At 51.5% G+C, this 16,777-nt stretch overlaps 1 protein-coding gene across 1 annotated transcript; it reads right to left on the bottom strand.

Annotated features, from left to right (window-relative positions):
• Positions 1–10,641: 10,641 nt before the first annotated feature.
• Iscu (iron-sulfur cluster assembly enzyme) lies at positions 10,642–16,504 on the bottom strand. Its single transcript, XM_027415965.2, has 5 exons — positions 16,348–16,504; positions 14,876–14,989; positions 14,056–14,166; positions 12,430–12,508; positions 10,642–11,112 (listed from the first exon to the last, which is right to left on the bottom strand). The coding sequence occupies exons 1-5, from the start codon at positions 16,459–16,461 to the stop codon at positions 11,027–11,029; spliced, it is 504 nt and encodes a 167-aa protein (XP_027271766.1). The 5' UTR covers positions 16,462–16,504; the 3' UTR covers positions 10,642–11,026.
• Positions 16,505–16,777: the final 273 nt, after the last annotated feature.

The following is a 16,777-nucleotide window of genomic DNA, read 5'->3' as shown; positions in this document are numbered from 1 at the left end:
TTATCCATCTGTAACTCCAGTTCAGTAGACTCGATGTTCTCTTCTGGTCTGCGAGGGCTTCTGTGCATGGGTGTGCACATACTCTCAGTAACACACACACAGAAAATGAGTCAATAACTTCTCTCTCTCTCTCTCTCTCTCTCTCTCTCTCTCTCTCTCTCTCTCTCTCTCCTTTCTCTCTCCCCCTACTAGGCAAGGTTGTATTATGTAGTGTTGACTGCTGTAGAACTCAATATGTAGAACAGGCTGGTCTCAGACTCACAGAGATCCACAAGCCTTTGCCTCCCAGAAGCTGGGGCTAAAGGTGTGTGCCCTCAGCTCTGACTAACAAATAATTGGCAAAGGATCACCTGGTGTCCCTCTGTGACTGTTTTGGGAGTGGTTCAGATTGGAAACCCTGATCTAAAGCAGTCTTTTATTCTCTTTTATGTGTGTGGGTATTTTGTCTGCATGCATGTGTGTACACACTGTGTGTGTGACTGGTGTGGGCCGAGGCTAGAAGAGGGCATCGGATCCTTTAGAACTGGAGTTACAGATGGTTATGAGCTGCCATGTGGGAGCTGGGAATTAAACCAATGTCCTCTGGAAAAATAACCAGTGCTCTCAACTGCTGAGCAGTCTCTCCAGCTCCTGTTCTTTCTAGTATATTTGGCCACATGAGGCCCAACTGGGGGGTGGGCATCCTTTGCACCAGGACAGACCTCATGCAGGGGCAGCCTTGTGCCAGCCCTTCTGCTCTGGAGAAAGGATGAGCCTTTGATGGTGGTGGTGTGGGACAGGGGTTTGCCTCTGTTTCAGGAGGGCTTAATTTCAGGATTTCTCTGGCTGGGCAGAAATAGCAAGGGGTGGGGGGACTTGGCGCCGGCTCTGGGCCCTGGAGACCCTTTACAGCTGTTCCCCCAGGGTGGGAGGGTGGGGGGCAGTTTATGGCAGCAGCTGCAGAGTGAAAAATAGCCAAGCTTATAAATCGGCCTCTCCAGGAACACTGGAGCCAGAGGCGTCTGGGGCTTCTCCCTCAGGCTTGAGGATCGGGTTCAGTCAAAGGAACTGGAGGGGAACGAGGGGTTCATCTAGATGGTAGAAGAGCAGGGATGTGGTAGGACTCTGGGCCTCTGTTGTTGCCGAAGGCCTCCTCCATCCCCATGGGCCTCAGGTGTACAAGGGACAAGGTGCATAAGGACAGGGCTGGGGTCTCAATTCTGTCTCCCAGTGTGTGTTATCCCTTTGAGCTGACTGGGTCACTTGAAGCCCTCATGGTACCGGTGGGAACTGAGTTTTTTCTGGGACCCTGCCCCCTATGGATGCTGGGCAGTGAAGGGGGGAAGAGGGGAAGTAGGGGGAGGAGGGAGAAGGGAACGAGGGGGAGGGAAGAGGGGAAGGAAAGGGGGAGGGAGGGGAGAGGGAGGAAAGGGAGAGAAGTGGGCAGGGGGAGAAGGGGGAGGAGGCCTTTCTTCTCTGAGGTGAGTTTCAAGGCTCTGCAGCCTGAGCTCCTGGAGTCAGTTAGGCTCCTAGAGCTGCTCTTCCTTGAGCAGCCAAATACTCCTGAGGGCTGGGAGACCAGAGCTGAGTCTGTCACCAGGGGAGTCCTAAGACTGTGCATGAGGGAAGAGAGACTGGATCTCTGACACTCCATATCCCTGGGCTTGTGTGGAGTGTCCAGTGAGGTCAAGGGTCACATCTCAGTTGTTTCTGGTCTTCCCTTGGGGACGAGGTGACCCTGGTCAGGGTTTGATTGTTGTCTGGGTCAGCAGCTGGAGAAGTGGCTGGCAGCATGGATGGGGGTGGCCTTGCCCCACTGGGCCAGGTGCCAGGCTTTTTATAGGGGAATTGGAGGACCCTGGGGTTAATGATCTGGGAACCCAGTTTATGTTGTTCCTACCTCTACAGGAGTCTTTGTGGGGACAACTGTTGTTTTTTGTTTAAGTTAGAAAGAAAGTGCGCTATGGAGATGGAACCAGCGCGATGGAAAACCCGAACCATAGAAAGTACATTAATCATACATTATTAAAGTGTGTGGGGGGATTGAGAGAGGAAGAGACGAGGATAAGAGAAGAGAGCAAAGAGAGCGTAAGTGGGCGGGGGTCTGTCTTTTAAAGGGGTTCTTTACACCTTCGGGCAGACTAGTACTCAGGAACCCTCGGCTGACCAGAATACTGCCTGAGTGCATTCTGCCAGGTAACAGGGCAGGCCAGCATAATGCCTGAACCTTTCAACAACTTCCAGGCACAGCTGGGGGAGGGTGTGAGGCATCTGTCACAGGCCCACAGAGACTCAGATTAAATCCCAGTATTTAATCCACCCCTCCTTTTGAGCAGCTCCTGCCCCCAACTTGGAACCTCTGAACCCCATGCCTGAGAGTCCACAGGCCCTGTCTGGCTGAGAGGCTCAGGGCAGAAACTTCACTGTGTCTTTACTGCTCCCACTCGTGGAGACTCTGAAGAGGGTGCTGTGCCCCCAACCCCAGCCACTCCTTTCTAAGCCAGGCCCATAAGTGAAGAGTCAGAGGTGGGTGGGTGACGCTAGGTGTTGGCTAATCCTTGGTATCAGCTCCAGCCACAGCTTTGTCTTCCCTCAGAGTTTAAATCCTACTTTAGAATTTCCACCACTTCTTGGGCACCACTGTGCCCTGGTGATGGTCATCAACATTTGTTTTTGTTTGTTTTAAGACAGGGTGTAGCTCAGGGTAGCCTCAAGTGTGGTGTAACTCAGCCTCCCAAGTGTGGTGATAATGGGTATGAGCCCCCAAACAGCACTTTCTCATGTACTGAGTCCTCACAGAGATGAGAGGGGCACTGAAGTCACTTGCCTTTTGTTGAAGAAAGATCCCGGAGTTCAGAGAGATGAAGTACCTGTCCAAAGTTACACAGCCAGAAAGTGTCTGAGCCAAGATTTGAAGTCCTGGATGGTTGAAATCTATAGTCAAGTTTCCTGCACTTATTACAGAACAGCGAGTGGATGGATGGATGGGTGGGTGGGTGGATGGGTGAGTGGGTGGGTGGATGGATGGGTGGGGGGATGGATGGGCAGATGGATGGATGGATGGACAGGTGGGCAGATGGATGGATGAGTGGCTGGCTGGATGATGGGCAGATGGATGGATGGATGACTGCTTTGGGGGAAGGAATCCAAGGCAATGAGCTCAGACTTTCTCTGGACCCTAGGCAGCCTGTGGCAATTTCTCCACTGCTGGGTGTTACATCCCTTATGGCTTGCCAGAGAGTATGCAAAGACTCTGACTGTAGCTGGCTGTTGTCAGGCCCTTTCTGTCTGCTCATGTGGTGTAGCTGTCTGTGGGTTGATAATCTGTGGGGGCACCCATGTGGCAGAGCCCTGGCGGCCTAGCATCTTGTGTGAGCAACCATGACCTGTTGATCTTCCTCTTGTGGAAGGGAACTTGCTTGGTTGCTGACTCCAGGTGGCTAGTGAGTGACCAAACCCTGCCCTTGGATCGTGGGTGGATACTGAGGCTCCAGGGCTCTGAAGCCACCACCCTGTGGTTCTCTGGAGATAGGCCTGTGATGGAAGATTAATCCATGAGCAAGCCCTGGCCCTGTGCCAGGAACCCTGGGAGGAAGGACTGGTCTCTGCCACTTGCTGGGCTGTGCCACCTGGATCAAGTCACTCACTCTTTCTGGGCCTCAGCTGTGTCTCTGACATAGGAGAGATTTGAGGCTCAGACTGAATTTTAGTCAGGGATGAGTCCCAAGTGCCCTCCCCAAACCCACTTCCACATGAGACTGTGGTTGGGGGTGAGGGCTGCCAGAGCCAGTCTCCCTTAAGCAAAATTGCTCAGCCAGGCCATAAGACCTTAGATGGCTCCTTCTGGAATCCACCACAAAGGGATCAAGCCCCTTCCCTCCCTATTTTCAGATCCCCCCATCCCCAGTTCCTAAACTCCTTTTGCACCCTCTCCACTATCCACCAACACTGAACTCTGGGGAAGTCCTTCCTGCTATCTAGCTGAAGTTGTGCACCTTGAGCCCAAATACTAATTTCCTCAGGGCCCAGTTATGCAGAGCTGTACTGGAGATCTGGGCCAGCCTGGGATTTTGTCTTCTCCCATGACTCTCAGCACATGTAGCCCAGGCTTTGAGCTGACTGGTGGGGGATTGTCACCCCTCCTGGAAGGTCCTATGATGGCATCCAGTGAGCAGTGAGTGAAGATCAGAAAGTCATTTCTAGAACTTTCCTGCAGAAACACACCTGAGCTCACACCAGGGTGGACACGTGGACACAAGAGGACCGCTGTGCTATTGTTGTTTAGAATAAGTAACAACAGGGAAACGGGAGCAGTGGAGAAAGGCTAGCTGCTTCAAACTCTCCCGTGTAGCCAAGGGTGACACTGTACTTCTGATCCTCTCTCTGTCCCATGAGTGCTGGAGTCACAGGCATGTGCTACACACCTGGTTTTCTGCAATGCTGGGGATGGAACCCAGGACTTCACACATGCCAGGCAAGAACCCTACAGCCCAGCCCTAGACATTTATTTATTTTTTTCTTTTTCTTTTTTGTTTTTTTTTCTTCTTCTTTGAGACAGGGTTTCTCTGTGTAGCTCTGTAGACCAAGCTGGCCTTGAACTTACAGAGAGCCATGTACCTTGGTCTCCTGAGTGCTGGGATAAAAGGCATGTGCCACCAGCACCTTGCTGGAAGTTAATTCTTGAATAAAGATATTCAGAGAGACCTTGTTTCATGCCGGAACAGAAACAGTCTTTATTTCACACAAATGGTTGTACGTAAGAAACTGCTGTGAGGTTGGTTTGGTTGAGTTCATTTTATGACAAGGAAATCAGAGGGTTTTTCCGAGGCAGTCCCTCAGGTGTGGAGCAGGGCACCCCCTGGAGGGCAGGGAAGAAGCTGTGGCACGGGGGCCACAGTGGCTACCTGTCTGAGGGGTGGACTCAGATGTCCCCTGCCCTTTGGTGACCATGAGTGAGCATGCTTCTTCTTGGGGTGTGTGTGGGGGTCTGTGACAGCCATGCTGTAGATGCCTGGGGTGACTATGATAATGGGGATGGTGGATGTGATGGTGGGGGAGGTGATGACGGTGAGCAGGATAGGGGAGGAGGTGATGATGGTGAGCAGGATAGGGGAGGAGGTGATGATGGTGAATGTGATGTTGAAGGAGATGCTAGCCAAGGTGGATGTGGTGGAGGAGGAGGAGATAGTGGTGGTGTGGTAGAATGGATGATGGTGGAGGAGGCCTCTCACTTTTTGCATAATGTCTGGCTGTGGATCTCTGCATTTGTTCTCATCTTCTGCAGGAGAAAGCTTCTCTGATGATAGCTGTGTAAGGTGCTGATGTTGGTGATCCCACTGTTGGTGCAGTTGGTTGGTGACAGGCAGAGGTGAAGGCCATGACGGCCTTCACGGTGGTGATGGCTGAGTGTACTCTTTGAGTCTACTGTTCATGAGAATGCTTTAATATTTTGTTAGTGACAAAATGTAGGCTGTCGTTCCAAGCAAATGATCTTTCAGAGGTCTTTCTAGTCTTAGTGGCCTGTCTAGTCAGGGTCAGTTCCTGCGACGAAACACCGTGACCATAACCAGCTTGGGGAGAAAAGGGTTCATTCACATTATCAAAATCAATGAGGGCAGGAACTCAAACACAACAGGAACCTGGAGGCAGGAGCTGATGCAGAGGCCATGGAGGAGAGCTGCTTACCTACTTGCTCCTCATGACTTGCTCAGCCTGCTTTCTTATAGAATCCAGGACAACCAGCCCAGGGATGGACCCACCCACAATGGGCTTGTCTCTCCCCTATCAATCGTTAATTGGGAAGATATTCTCTCTGTTGAGGTTCCCTCCTTTCCAGTGACTCTAGTTAGGGTCAAGTTGACATAAAAGGAGCCAGGACAGCCACTGAAGTTTAGTAAATACTTTCCATCCTCTACTGGAGCACAGCTCCTCATCACCATGGGAGGCTGGGTGGACCTGTGCCTGGGCAAGCAGAATGAGGCGCATTGTGCGCACCCACCCTCCTCCTGCTGTCTTGCCTGGTGTCTCCCTGATATGCTGACCCTGCAGAACTGGGAGCCGCCCAGCAGGCAGAGTCATCCCAGGGACAGCATCCCCTACACTCACTCTTGCTGGCTCAGCGCTTTCTCCTGCACACTTCTGCCGCTGTTTCCGGCTGATGGGATCCCAGGGGGACCCGACTTCCCCCCCCCCCCAGTTGTACCAGACAGAGCTTGAGACATCCTGAGGCTGGGTAAAAATGCTAGCAGCAGACAGGCAGGAGGGGTCTTGATGCCCTGCATTCTGCTCAGCCACCCCCTGCGGCTGGAGTTGGGGAGAAACGCTTTGCTTTTGCGGTGGGGTGAGGAGAGGAGGGGTTGTCTAGGCAGAGGGGGCAGATGAGTCATGCCCTGGCCTGCATCGGTTATGGGCTAAAACTAGGACTTTTCCAAGTCTGTGGAATCTTTTTGTTTGAGCTGGAAGGGAATATAGTTCTTGAGATTCAGTTACCTCATCAACTGCAAGCGAGCAGAGAAAACTGCCCAGGAGTTAGGGAAGAGTTCTGCCTCCAGGCTTTCCCAGGGTCCTCGCTGTGGGCAGGTCTGGAGGAAGGTGAACCAGAGGGTGATCTCTCTAAGCAAGGAACATCTAGAGCGACTATGATGGTGTAGTGACCAGGCCTGTGTCACCTTAGCTGTGGCTACTGGGAGCCGGTCTGGAAGATGGCATTTAAGTGAGATCCATCTGAAGGGCAGCAGCCTTTGGGAACTCTAGCCAAGAGAGTTCCTGAACTGGGAACAGCAGGTACAAAGATCCTGAGGTAGGAATGAATTGGGAGAGGTAAGCCTAGTGTCCCGAGCAAGCTGTGTGAGAGTGGGAGCGGAGCGGGCAGCTGCTTCATGAAAGGCTGAAGTATATTGTTCCTTCCTCACAGTGTGTTTAAGGAACCACCCGATGGAGGAATGAGCATTTAATAAGCGCCTGCAGTATACTTTGTGCTGGGCACTTTCCAACTGCCCCTCTATTGTTGTCCAAACAAGCCGAGCAAATGTAGTTGCTTGGAGGATCATACACAGCACAGACTCAGCTCTGTCCCTGGGAACCCTTAGCTTAGCTAGCTAGATTTAAAAAAAAAAGCCATACCAGCTCACTGTCCACCACTCGGCTCCCCTGAAGACTGGGGATGCTTGGAAGGAGACTCAGAGCCTGGGACTGTCCAAGCCAGACCTACAAAGAATCTAAGCTGGCTGTCTGCAGCCTTTGGGGGTTGAAGTGGATGAGCACTCCCCTGATGGGGAGCACTCTCTGGGGACCCTTGTTTTGTGGGAAAGAGAGCAGGATCCTAGAGCTGAAGGACCAATGAATGCTCTCACTGAGCCCTTTGCCCCTAGATAGCAAGACTCGGGGATGCCTGGGATACCAGCGGCTTAGTCATCAGTGTCTTATTGCCTCCAAGTGTAAACTAGAACTCTCTCTGGGAAAATGAGTCCTGACACCAACAGTGTGAAGAGAGTTAGGTCCTTTTGCAGGACAACATGGAGGAACATCAGGCCTAAAGCACCCAGTCATGGGGACTTGGATTGGTGACACCATGATTATCTCTCCTCTCTTTCAACTCTGAATTCTTACCCCATTTCTTCAGGAATCATCTCAAGTGAACACCCCGCTCATGGCATCCATTGGAGAGACAGCTTTCTGCAGGAGCAGGGTGTGTAATAATGGTGGTGGTGATGGTAACAATGGTGACAATGATGGTGGTGGTGTTGATGATGGCAGTGGTGGTGATGGTGATTGTCATGTTTAGTTTTTGTTTCTTGCCGATTTGACACAAGCTAGAGTTATCTGAGAAGAGGAAAGCACAATTGAGAAAGTGTCTCCATCCGATTGACCTATAGGGTGTGGTGGCCTACACCTTAATGCCAGCACTCAGGAGGCAGAGGCAATTGCTACACTAGACTCTCTTCAGAGACAGTTGCTATGGAGGTTTTGAAGGAATGCAATCTGCTGTCCAGCACGAGGACATTAGCCAGCCAGGGTGGTGTTGATGGTGCTGGCAATGGCTGTGACAGCAGTAGCTATGGCCTCGGAGGTGGCACCTCATCCCAGTTCTTGCTAGATGCTCGGTGTTGTGGGATTAACTCTCACAACAATCTTGAAACTTAGGGGCCAGTATAGTGCCAGTCTCCCAGTGTGGGACAAGAAGCTCAGTGAGGTTAAGCATATGGCTACATGTCTGTTGTAGACAGATCATGGCATAGTTACAATCAGAACCCAGGCCTCTGGATTTTCTTCCAAAGTTGTCCCTAAAGTCCATGGTCCTGTTTCCAGGCTGTGGGGCGGAGGACTGTAGGGCATGCTGTACTAGGGCAAGGTGTGGTCCAGCCCATTTTCCCCACTCAGGCTTCCTGTGACCGGTTAGCCTGAGGCCATGGGGCAGCATGGGAGGGTTCAGAAACCACTCTTCAGGGTATTGAGGGTTCTCCTCCCCTTGGAGTTAGGTTTCTGTGGAGCAAGGCCAGGGGTGGAGGTAACTAAGATGACTTTCCAAAGACAACTGGGTGGATGTGAAGGTGGTTATTCAGCCCCGTGGCAGGCTGACTGTGGTGGAGCAAATTTGCCTGTCAAGCCATGTGTGACAGGAGCTACTGGTGTGTTGCTGCAGGGATGTCACCAGGAGGATCTGTGCAGTGCTGTGTACTCTGGATTACTGTGCAGTACTGTGTGGTATTCTGGAGCACTGTGAAGTACTATGAAGTACTGTGTAGTAAGGAGTATTATGTAGTATTCTGGAGAGCTGTGAAATACTGTAATAGTTCTCTAGAGTACTGTGAAGTACTGTGTAGTATTCTGGAGTACTGTGTAGTTCCAGGCTAACAACACTGAGGCTGGAAACCTTGAGATACTATTATAAAAGAATGATATGGTTAATGGCCATGGTAACAGCAGTTTCTATGAGCAGCGGCAAGAATGACGATGGCAGTGTTCATGGTGACTACAGTAACAGCCAAGGTCTTGCCTGTGCTGACTCCTGACTGGAGGGGTCTTGACCTTGAACCCATCACTTCACTTTTTTCTTTACAGCTCCTAGCTCCAGTGCCTGGTGTATAGAGCCATACAGTGGTAATCCCCTGGGTGACAGAGTCACGGCGAGTGATGGCTAGTGCTTCCTGTGGGTGTTTCTGGTGATATCTCTGGTGTCCTCAGAGCCACAGCGATCTATCAGAACTGACCGGACAAGAAGTGTAGGATCTGGGCAGCTCACAGGGCCAGATGCTGCTGAGGTGTTTAAAAGGGCAGTTTCCTCAGAGGCTGCCAGGAAAAGTGGAGTGTGGAGGGGCGGTTCAGGAGGCTTCAGTGACTCACCTTGTCTCCCAAGACCCATCATGTGATCCACCTACATGGTTCATGCTGTAACCACACATCTGGGAGACTGAGGCAGGAGGATTGAGGAATTTTGAGGCAAAAACAAACTAAAAACCAAAACCCAAAACCCTCCAAATAGCAGACATTACATGGAAGAGCTACTTCAGTGTTTGGAGATTCCTATGGAGACTTAGGCTCAGTGATGGGTACATGGGGCCGAAGTTGATCTGTCTGCAGAGGGGTGGCTTTACAGCAAGTGCTAGAAACCGGGCCTGTTTGGGCTGCACTCACTCCCATCCTCAGGGTTAGGCTGTGGAATTTCAGATGTCAGCTGGGACAGAAGTGCCTCATTTTAAAGTCACAAATAGGGGTGGGGCCCTGTGCCACGGCCACGAGCAAGGCCCTGAATTACATAGCAGCACAGGACAGCGAGCCCTGCAGGGCAATCTGACACAGCCCCACCCAGGGTCTAATTTGAGATTCTGATGGACTCTGGCCTGTGGTCTCCTCCAGACTGTGGAGGGAGTGGCCTTTGAAGTTCTGAGCCCTTCACTAGAACTCAGACTATTTTAAAATAAAGGATGATTTCAAAGTCAGCCTGCAAGTGCCTGCACAACAAAGCCGCCATCAGAAACAGTTTGCCTTTGAAGTTCACTGTGGTAGTGTTCCAGTGTCTTCACTGGAAAATAGGGCCTTTCACTAGGCTATACCACTGTGTAGCTCGGGGCAGGGGTGGCTGCTATCCATGCCTGAGTCAGACTGTGTTTGGAGACATGGTCTGAGTAGACCAGGCTACCCTCTAATTTTTAATCTTCTTCCTCAACCCATTGAGTGCTGGGTTTACAGGCAGGTGCCACCATGACCAGTGAGATGCCTGTTTTGAAGAAATTCAAGGCTAGTGCAGTACATGTACTCTTCAGTGAAACATGAGAAGGGCACAAAAAGCCTGTGAGGCCTCTGGAAGGCTAGCAGAACCATCTGCCAGAACGAAACTGGTGCCTGGGCCTAGACAATAGTTGAGACTCACCCCGAGGCTCTTCTGCTTGGCCCACAGAGCTAGGCAACACCTCAGCTAGCTTCTTGGGTTTATTTCTGACTTTCATAGACCAGTGGTATTACTGCAGGGACCCTTGAAGCTGTTGTGAATTTACTACACTTCCCAAAGAGCAGTGAGGAGCAACAGACATCTATCTCCTGTACCCTTTTAAGAGCACCCAAGTGGCTAAGCACTGGTATGCTTATTCATCTCAGCCTGGCCTTGGGGAACCCCAAGGGGCTTTGGGCATAAGTGAAGGATTCAAGAAGCAGGTTCACTGGAGATAACCATCATCTTACATTCTTTTATTATAATATATATATATATGCAGATCTGTTAAATATACAGTAATAAATTCTATCAAATAACTACAAGGCATTCTGCTGGCAACCTCCCCCCCACAGGGTTAGGTAAAACTTGCTGTCACTCTTCAAAGGCCACCAAAGCTTAAGACTTCAGCTCTCAGGACACAACATAAATCAGAACAGACGTTAATTGCACTAAAGATACGAGTGAGCTGAAAGGAACGTAGAACTAGGCATAATCAAACAGTGTATTTGCCTGCATTAGAACCACAATGGCAATGGTGAACAGTGTGCGTTTCTCGTAGCGTTGATGTGGTGCAGGGTGGCAGGAGGCAGCTGTGACCCGCTGGAGCTTCTCCAGGGCTCACTGCTTCTCTGGCTCTCCCTTCTTGGGTTCTTGTTTCAGTTTGTAATCGGCTAGGGCAGCTTTGATGGCGTCTTCTGCCAGCACTGGAAGGCATGGAAGGGTAGATAGCTTCACTTTCAAGACATTGGAGAGGTGGTCTTTATGATTTTATACACTTATCTTTGTTTATTCATATAGTTGTGTAAATAGGTATTTGGAGCATGTATGCGTGTGTTTGTACATGTATGTGAGTGGGTGCATGTGCTGTGCTCATGTGGAGGTCTAGGACAATTTTGGGGAGTGGGTTTTCTTCTCCACCATGTGGGTTTAAGTGCTCTAACTTGGGCTTGGTGACAAGCCTTACCCCTGGGCTGTCTCCCTGGTCTGGGAGGTGGTCTTAAGGAGGAGAGTCTTTTTAAGCTGGAGGGTGCTAGAGCTGGGAAGGCCCAAGAGTGTCCTAGCTGGGCACACAGACTGGGATGGTCATGCCTTCCTGGCTGGGATAGTGAGGGGATTTCCAGAAAGTGCCTGTCACCAGGCAGGGACACAACAAAGATCAGGTCCCAGAGAGTATGGACTGGTGGTCACAAGTGCTGGCAGAGCTCAGCCTTAAGCCAAGAACTCTGATGGCACAGTCTGCACACCTCCTCCTGCAGTCCCATACTGGAAGGCTTTTACTGAGGTGGATACCCAGAGTGAGGTTACGGGGAGTAGAAGCTGAGAGCCAGAAGGCCACAGAAAGCTAATGACCCACACAGATGAGCTACTGCCTTGGCACCTGGAAGGCTAAAGGCTGAGGCTTTCCCTCAACTGCCAAACTGTAAAGTGTGATCTCAGGGGTGTCCTGAGGATGGTGCACCAGTCCTTCGCTCGTCTGCTCTCTGATGCATCTGAACCGACTAGGTCAGCAAACCTGACAGCATGTTACAGTGACATCCTCATTCCTGCTTTCTGGGACATGGGAGTGGATGGAAGGCATCAGATGTGAGTGCAGGTTCTGAGGTGCATGGCCTCTCTTAGGGCAATGCAAGTGTTACACAATGACCTCAGTTGAGGAAATGCACAGTGAAGAGGGCGGTGGAGAAAGCTGTCTCTTGCCCGCCTGTCCACCAGTGTGGTGGGAACAGCTGATTCTGAACAAAGATCCGGGCTCACCTCTGGCCCTACTGCTTTTCCCCAAGCCTCATTTCCTCATCTCTGAGGGGAGCAATGCTGCCGGCTGGGGTGTTTCTGGGTGCTCAGTGTGGCTCTAGGGCAGAGGCTTCCCAGCCTGACTTCCTAGAGCTCTGGAGCGTGAGACCATAGGCTCTAATCTCCCAAAGGTTACCATGGCAGATGTTTTCTGGGGTCACAGGATAGGTGCCTAACAGGGAGTTATGACTACTGAGCGTCTCAGTTCCTGATACTTGGGGTAGACTCACTGGAGCAGTGCAGTTTCACGGGCGGGAGGCAGAGCTCCTTGGCGATGTCCGTGTTTTTGATGGTCAAAGCTTCTTCCACCTGAGGTGCAGGGGAAAGTGGGAAGTTTTAGTAGGTCAGAACACACCCCAGGATGGGCTGTCGGGTAACTCTTGCTTAGGACTTCAAAACAACTACTGGGCAGAACTGCCACTGTGTACCCAGGGGTCTCTAGGGGGACACACACAACTGAGCTGCCTGGCTGGGTAAGCAAGAACAAGACCCCTGCCCACTGAAGGCAGGTATTACCTAGGCTGCTTCTGCAGCCTCTGCCCGAGGGTGCCTGTGCACTGAGAGCTCTGAGGGATGATAGAGGCAGGGGACATGGCCAGTACATTAGGGAAAGCCAGTCTCCCCCAGACAGGAGACCTTGAGATTAGAGAAAGAGTCTTCCTACTTTCCAATCATAGCTCAGAGCTCTCTAAATGCCATGTCATAGCATGTGCCCAGTCTCACTTCTCCTTTCCCCAAGGCTAGTTCTTAACCAACTTCCTTTGAGCCATTTTCTTCCAGAACAAGCAGGCCTGGGCCTCCCTAAGCTCTGCAGCCCAAGTGCCTGAATCATGTGGAGCAGGGGGCATGAGGCTAGTAAATGGCTCCACTGGAGGGCTGGCTGACAACATAAGCATACCCCTCCATGACTCAGCTTCCTGAACTGGGTCCTGCAAGGGTACAAAAGATGAGCGCACTGCTTTAAAATGGGGTCTCATGCAGGGCAGGGTGATGCTTAAATTGCTACGTAGCTGAGGAAGACCTTCCTGTCCCAATCCTGCCTCTTCCTCCTAAGCGCTGGGATTCCTGGCTGGTGAGCCATGAGCCACCACACCCAGCTAGTGCGGGTGGTTTTGATGCAGCTGGATCTTAGCAGACTCATCTTAGCTGCTGAGGAGGGGGCCGGTAGAGAAAAGGACAGAAAAGATGTCACAGCCCATTCCCAATTCCTTTCAGAAGTTCCTGGCTGGCCACCCGGACCACTGCTCTCCTTTACTCCGCCCTCATCCTTGTGATTTTGACTTCTGAACCCCCTCAACACAAGATACTTCTACCAGCCTCTAAGTGTGCCTTTCTGGAATCCCAGTCGAAACAGGAGATAGGAGGAAACAAGGAGTAATTATTACACAGTATTCTCAGGAAACCTTAGGGAAAGCCCATGGTGGTTTCTTTTCAGTTCTGCTTGGTCAGAGGGACTGGTGATGACCCTCGTCTATTTAGCTGATAACCAAGTAACAGTAACAAAAAGCCTCAAAATGGTTCACAACTCCCAATGTGAGGAATGTAACCAGTATTAAACTTTAGAAAATGGCTTCAAGAAATCATTGACATCTTTTTTTTCCCCCTAAGCAAGGTCTTGCTGCCTTTCCCAAGCTGGTTTTGAACTAACTATCTTCATCTTCCTGCTTTTTGTTTTGTGATTTATGACTAGACTCTTCCAGAGCCAGGGTTGCAGGGAATTCTGATTTAATTCTATGATTATGTTGAAACAGGTCTCATTATGTGCACAAGGCTAGCCTGGAATTCAGAGATCCTTCTGTCTCTGCCTTCTGAGTGCTGGGATTAAATAATTCTATACAATCTGTGACCACTCTTACCGTCTTTCCCTTTACCCACTCCGTGGCTAGGGAGCTGGAGGCGATGGCGGAGCCGCAGCCAAATGTTTTAAATCTGGCATCCACAATCTTCCCCTTCTCATCCACCTGGATCTAGAAAAGAAACAGGCGCTCAGAGGTGATTCCTGGACCTGACATCTAGAATGCAAGAGCCTGGAACTTCTGGCCCACAGTGTGTGTTATGAATGAGCCCTGGCTTGCTGCCCACACCAGATGCCATGGCACTGATTACTGTTTTTTTTGAAAGAGCTCAGTCACTGACAGTGAAACTCGGGGTCCACACAGGCCCAGCCGGTAGAGAGAGAGGAGCAGGGAAACGATGGCTCTCACCCTACTTTGGTTGTTTTCAACCCTAGTCTGCTGTATGTGAATTCTAAGCAGAAGTCTGCTGACAGCTGCTGCCTCTATCGGCCTCCTTAGGCACCAGGAGAGCCTGCAATCCAGGTCCTCATTAATGTCTTGGACACCGACTATAATTAGTGGCTCCTTCCTACTGCTTACTCAGGTGATACACATCATCTCCCGCCCCTTCCTCTTCCTGGAAAGGTTCGGTTAGCACATTCCCTTTCTCACTGTCGAGTGCTAGCTCATGCGGATTCTTCCATTGGCCAGTAACATTCATAAAGCCTTTCACTCACTGAAAAGGGGTCTACAGTGATGCAGTGAAGAGGAAAATGAAGTCATCTGTTTCAGAACAAGACAAGCCTCTACCCTCACCATCCATGACAGCCACTCAATCTGTCTCACAGGAATGGACAGACAAGACGATTTGCTACGGTGATCCTTTCCATCCAGCCAGTACCTGCAGTTTCATGACGTCACCACACGCCGGCGCACCCACCAATCCGGTCCCGACGTTTTTGGATGTTTTGTCAAGGGACCCCACATTCCTAGGATTCTCATAATGATCTACAACCTGAAACGACAGATTAACAGACTTCACCATCTCCCTTGGGTCAGCAATCCCAATGGGACAGAGGTGGGAGGGCAATGTGTGACGTAGACTCTTTCCGTCTCCTTCCTGACGACCTTCATCTAGGAGATACTGTCCGAGATATTGGCAAGAAACTCAGGTTACAACTTAGGTTCATAGGTATTTCAACCACAATTTAATCACGTGACTTACACAATGACACCAGCTTTGGGCTCAAACACCACTTACTTACATTTTTTACCAAACAAAATATACTGTCGTAAGAGAATTACGCATTTTAAAACTCCAAGGGTACAAATGGCCCCAAATGGAAGATTTCCTAAGTGTCAAGGTGACTGTTTCAGATGAGCCAAGGTCGCCGTGGCGCCGCGCCATTTGTGGCTGTAAACATAAACACAATGCCACCCTGGTGCAGGAGCGCCCCCTGGTGCCGTAAGGCTTCCAGCCCGCCCAAATTCCTGTGGATACTAATGTCAACAAAACACGCTCCTCTTTGGGGGGGGGGTTGAAGGCCTTGGCAAAAGCATGCAAACAAGAATATAACAGACAAGAATATAACAGACAGACATTACAGTCAGGAATAGTAAGATTTAATAACTTTGATTTTTTTTTTTTGGCTAGTTACCAGGAGGCGCCCTCATTTGCAGATTGAGTCTAAGCCCTGAGGCCCCACAACGCACATCTCATCTGATGTCTTGTCTAGCTGTGGTAGTCTTTTTTGTTTTTTTTTTCTTTCTTTCCCGAGAGTCTCTTGTCAGGGGGCCTTCACGTCCTTAGAAGATAGGGGGCCACAAACTACCTACCCTTCTATACTTTGTGCTCCCCGAAAATACACAAACAAATAACCGAGAGCCAAAGTTGTACGTAGGTTAGGTGCTTGGTTCGCCCGGGGCCCATCAGCTCTTAAAATAACAACATGGCCGTAAGCGGTTTCCATTCGTTGGACCGAGCGCTCCGCACACAGGGGGCTGCCGAGGACCCTTTTTGGATCTGGGGGGACGGGTCAGGCGATGGCAGTGGCCTGGCGAGGACGCTGGTGCTGGGCAGTGAGCTCAGATTCAGAAACGTGTGTGTGTGGCGCCCCTTGACCCCCGGCATGACATACCGGGACCCTCCCTTCTGGGCTGGCAGAGTCGGGACACTCCAAGTGGCGGGGCTGAGGTTGCCGCGGGATCGTCGGGGGTGCTCATCCGGGCAACGGCTGCAGGTCGGGTAACTGCGCAGCGGGGGTAGGCGAGCCGGGGAGTAGCTGGGGAGCCGACCGCCTCTCCCAGGGGCACCCGGCTGGCGCCGGTCGCCCGTCCCCTCGGTGGTTCGCGCACCCCCTCGCCAGCCCATACCTTTTTGTGATAGAGCCGGGCTGGGGCCGACAGCTCCCGGGCGGGCAGTCGCGGGCTCCGGAGCAGCAGCGCGGAAGCCGCCCTCCTCAGACGGCCCGCTCCGACCGCCGCCATGTTGCCGGCTCGCACCTGCGTCGATCGCGGCGACGTCAAAGCCAGGGCGCGCTAGCCTGACGTCACCGGGCGTTGCGGCCGTCGGCCCCGCCCCCGGGAGGGGCGTGGCGGGCACAGAGCGGGAAGGTCTGAAGCGGCGCTAGGCTGGGTGTTGGGGCTTTGCTCGGGCCGCCGCAGGGGTCTCGGGCGGGCTTGGGGTTCGAACTGGCGCGAGTCCCGGTTAAACTCCGTGTTCTGGCTGCGTGGCTCAGGAAGCGGGCTCTCTTTGCTAATTCAAGCACAGCCCTTTCATCTGGAGCAAATGCGTAGTGAGTGC

This window comes from Cricetulus griseus, chromosome 4, assembly GCF_003668045.3.
Source record: "Cricetulus griseus strain 17A/GY chromosome 4, alternate assembly CriGri-PICRH-1.0, whole genome shotgun sequence".
In the NCBI taxonomy this organism is placed as follows: domain Eukaryota; kingdom Metazoa; phylum Chordata; class Mammalia; order Rodentia; family Cricetidae; genus Cricetulus; species Cricetulus griseus.
This window is presented reverse-complemented; position numbering and strand designations above follow the sequence as displayed.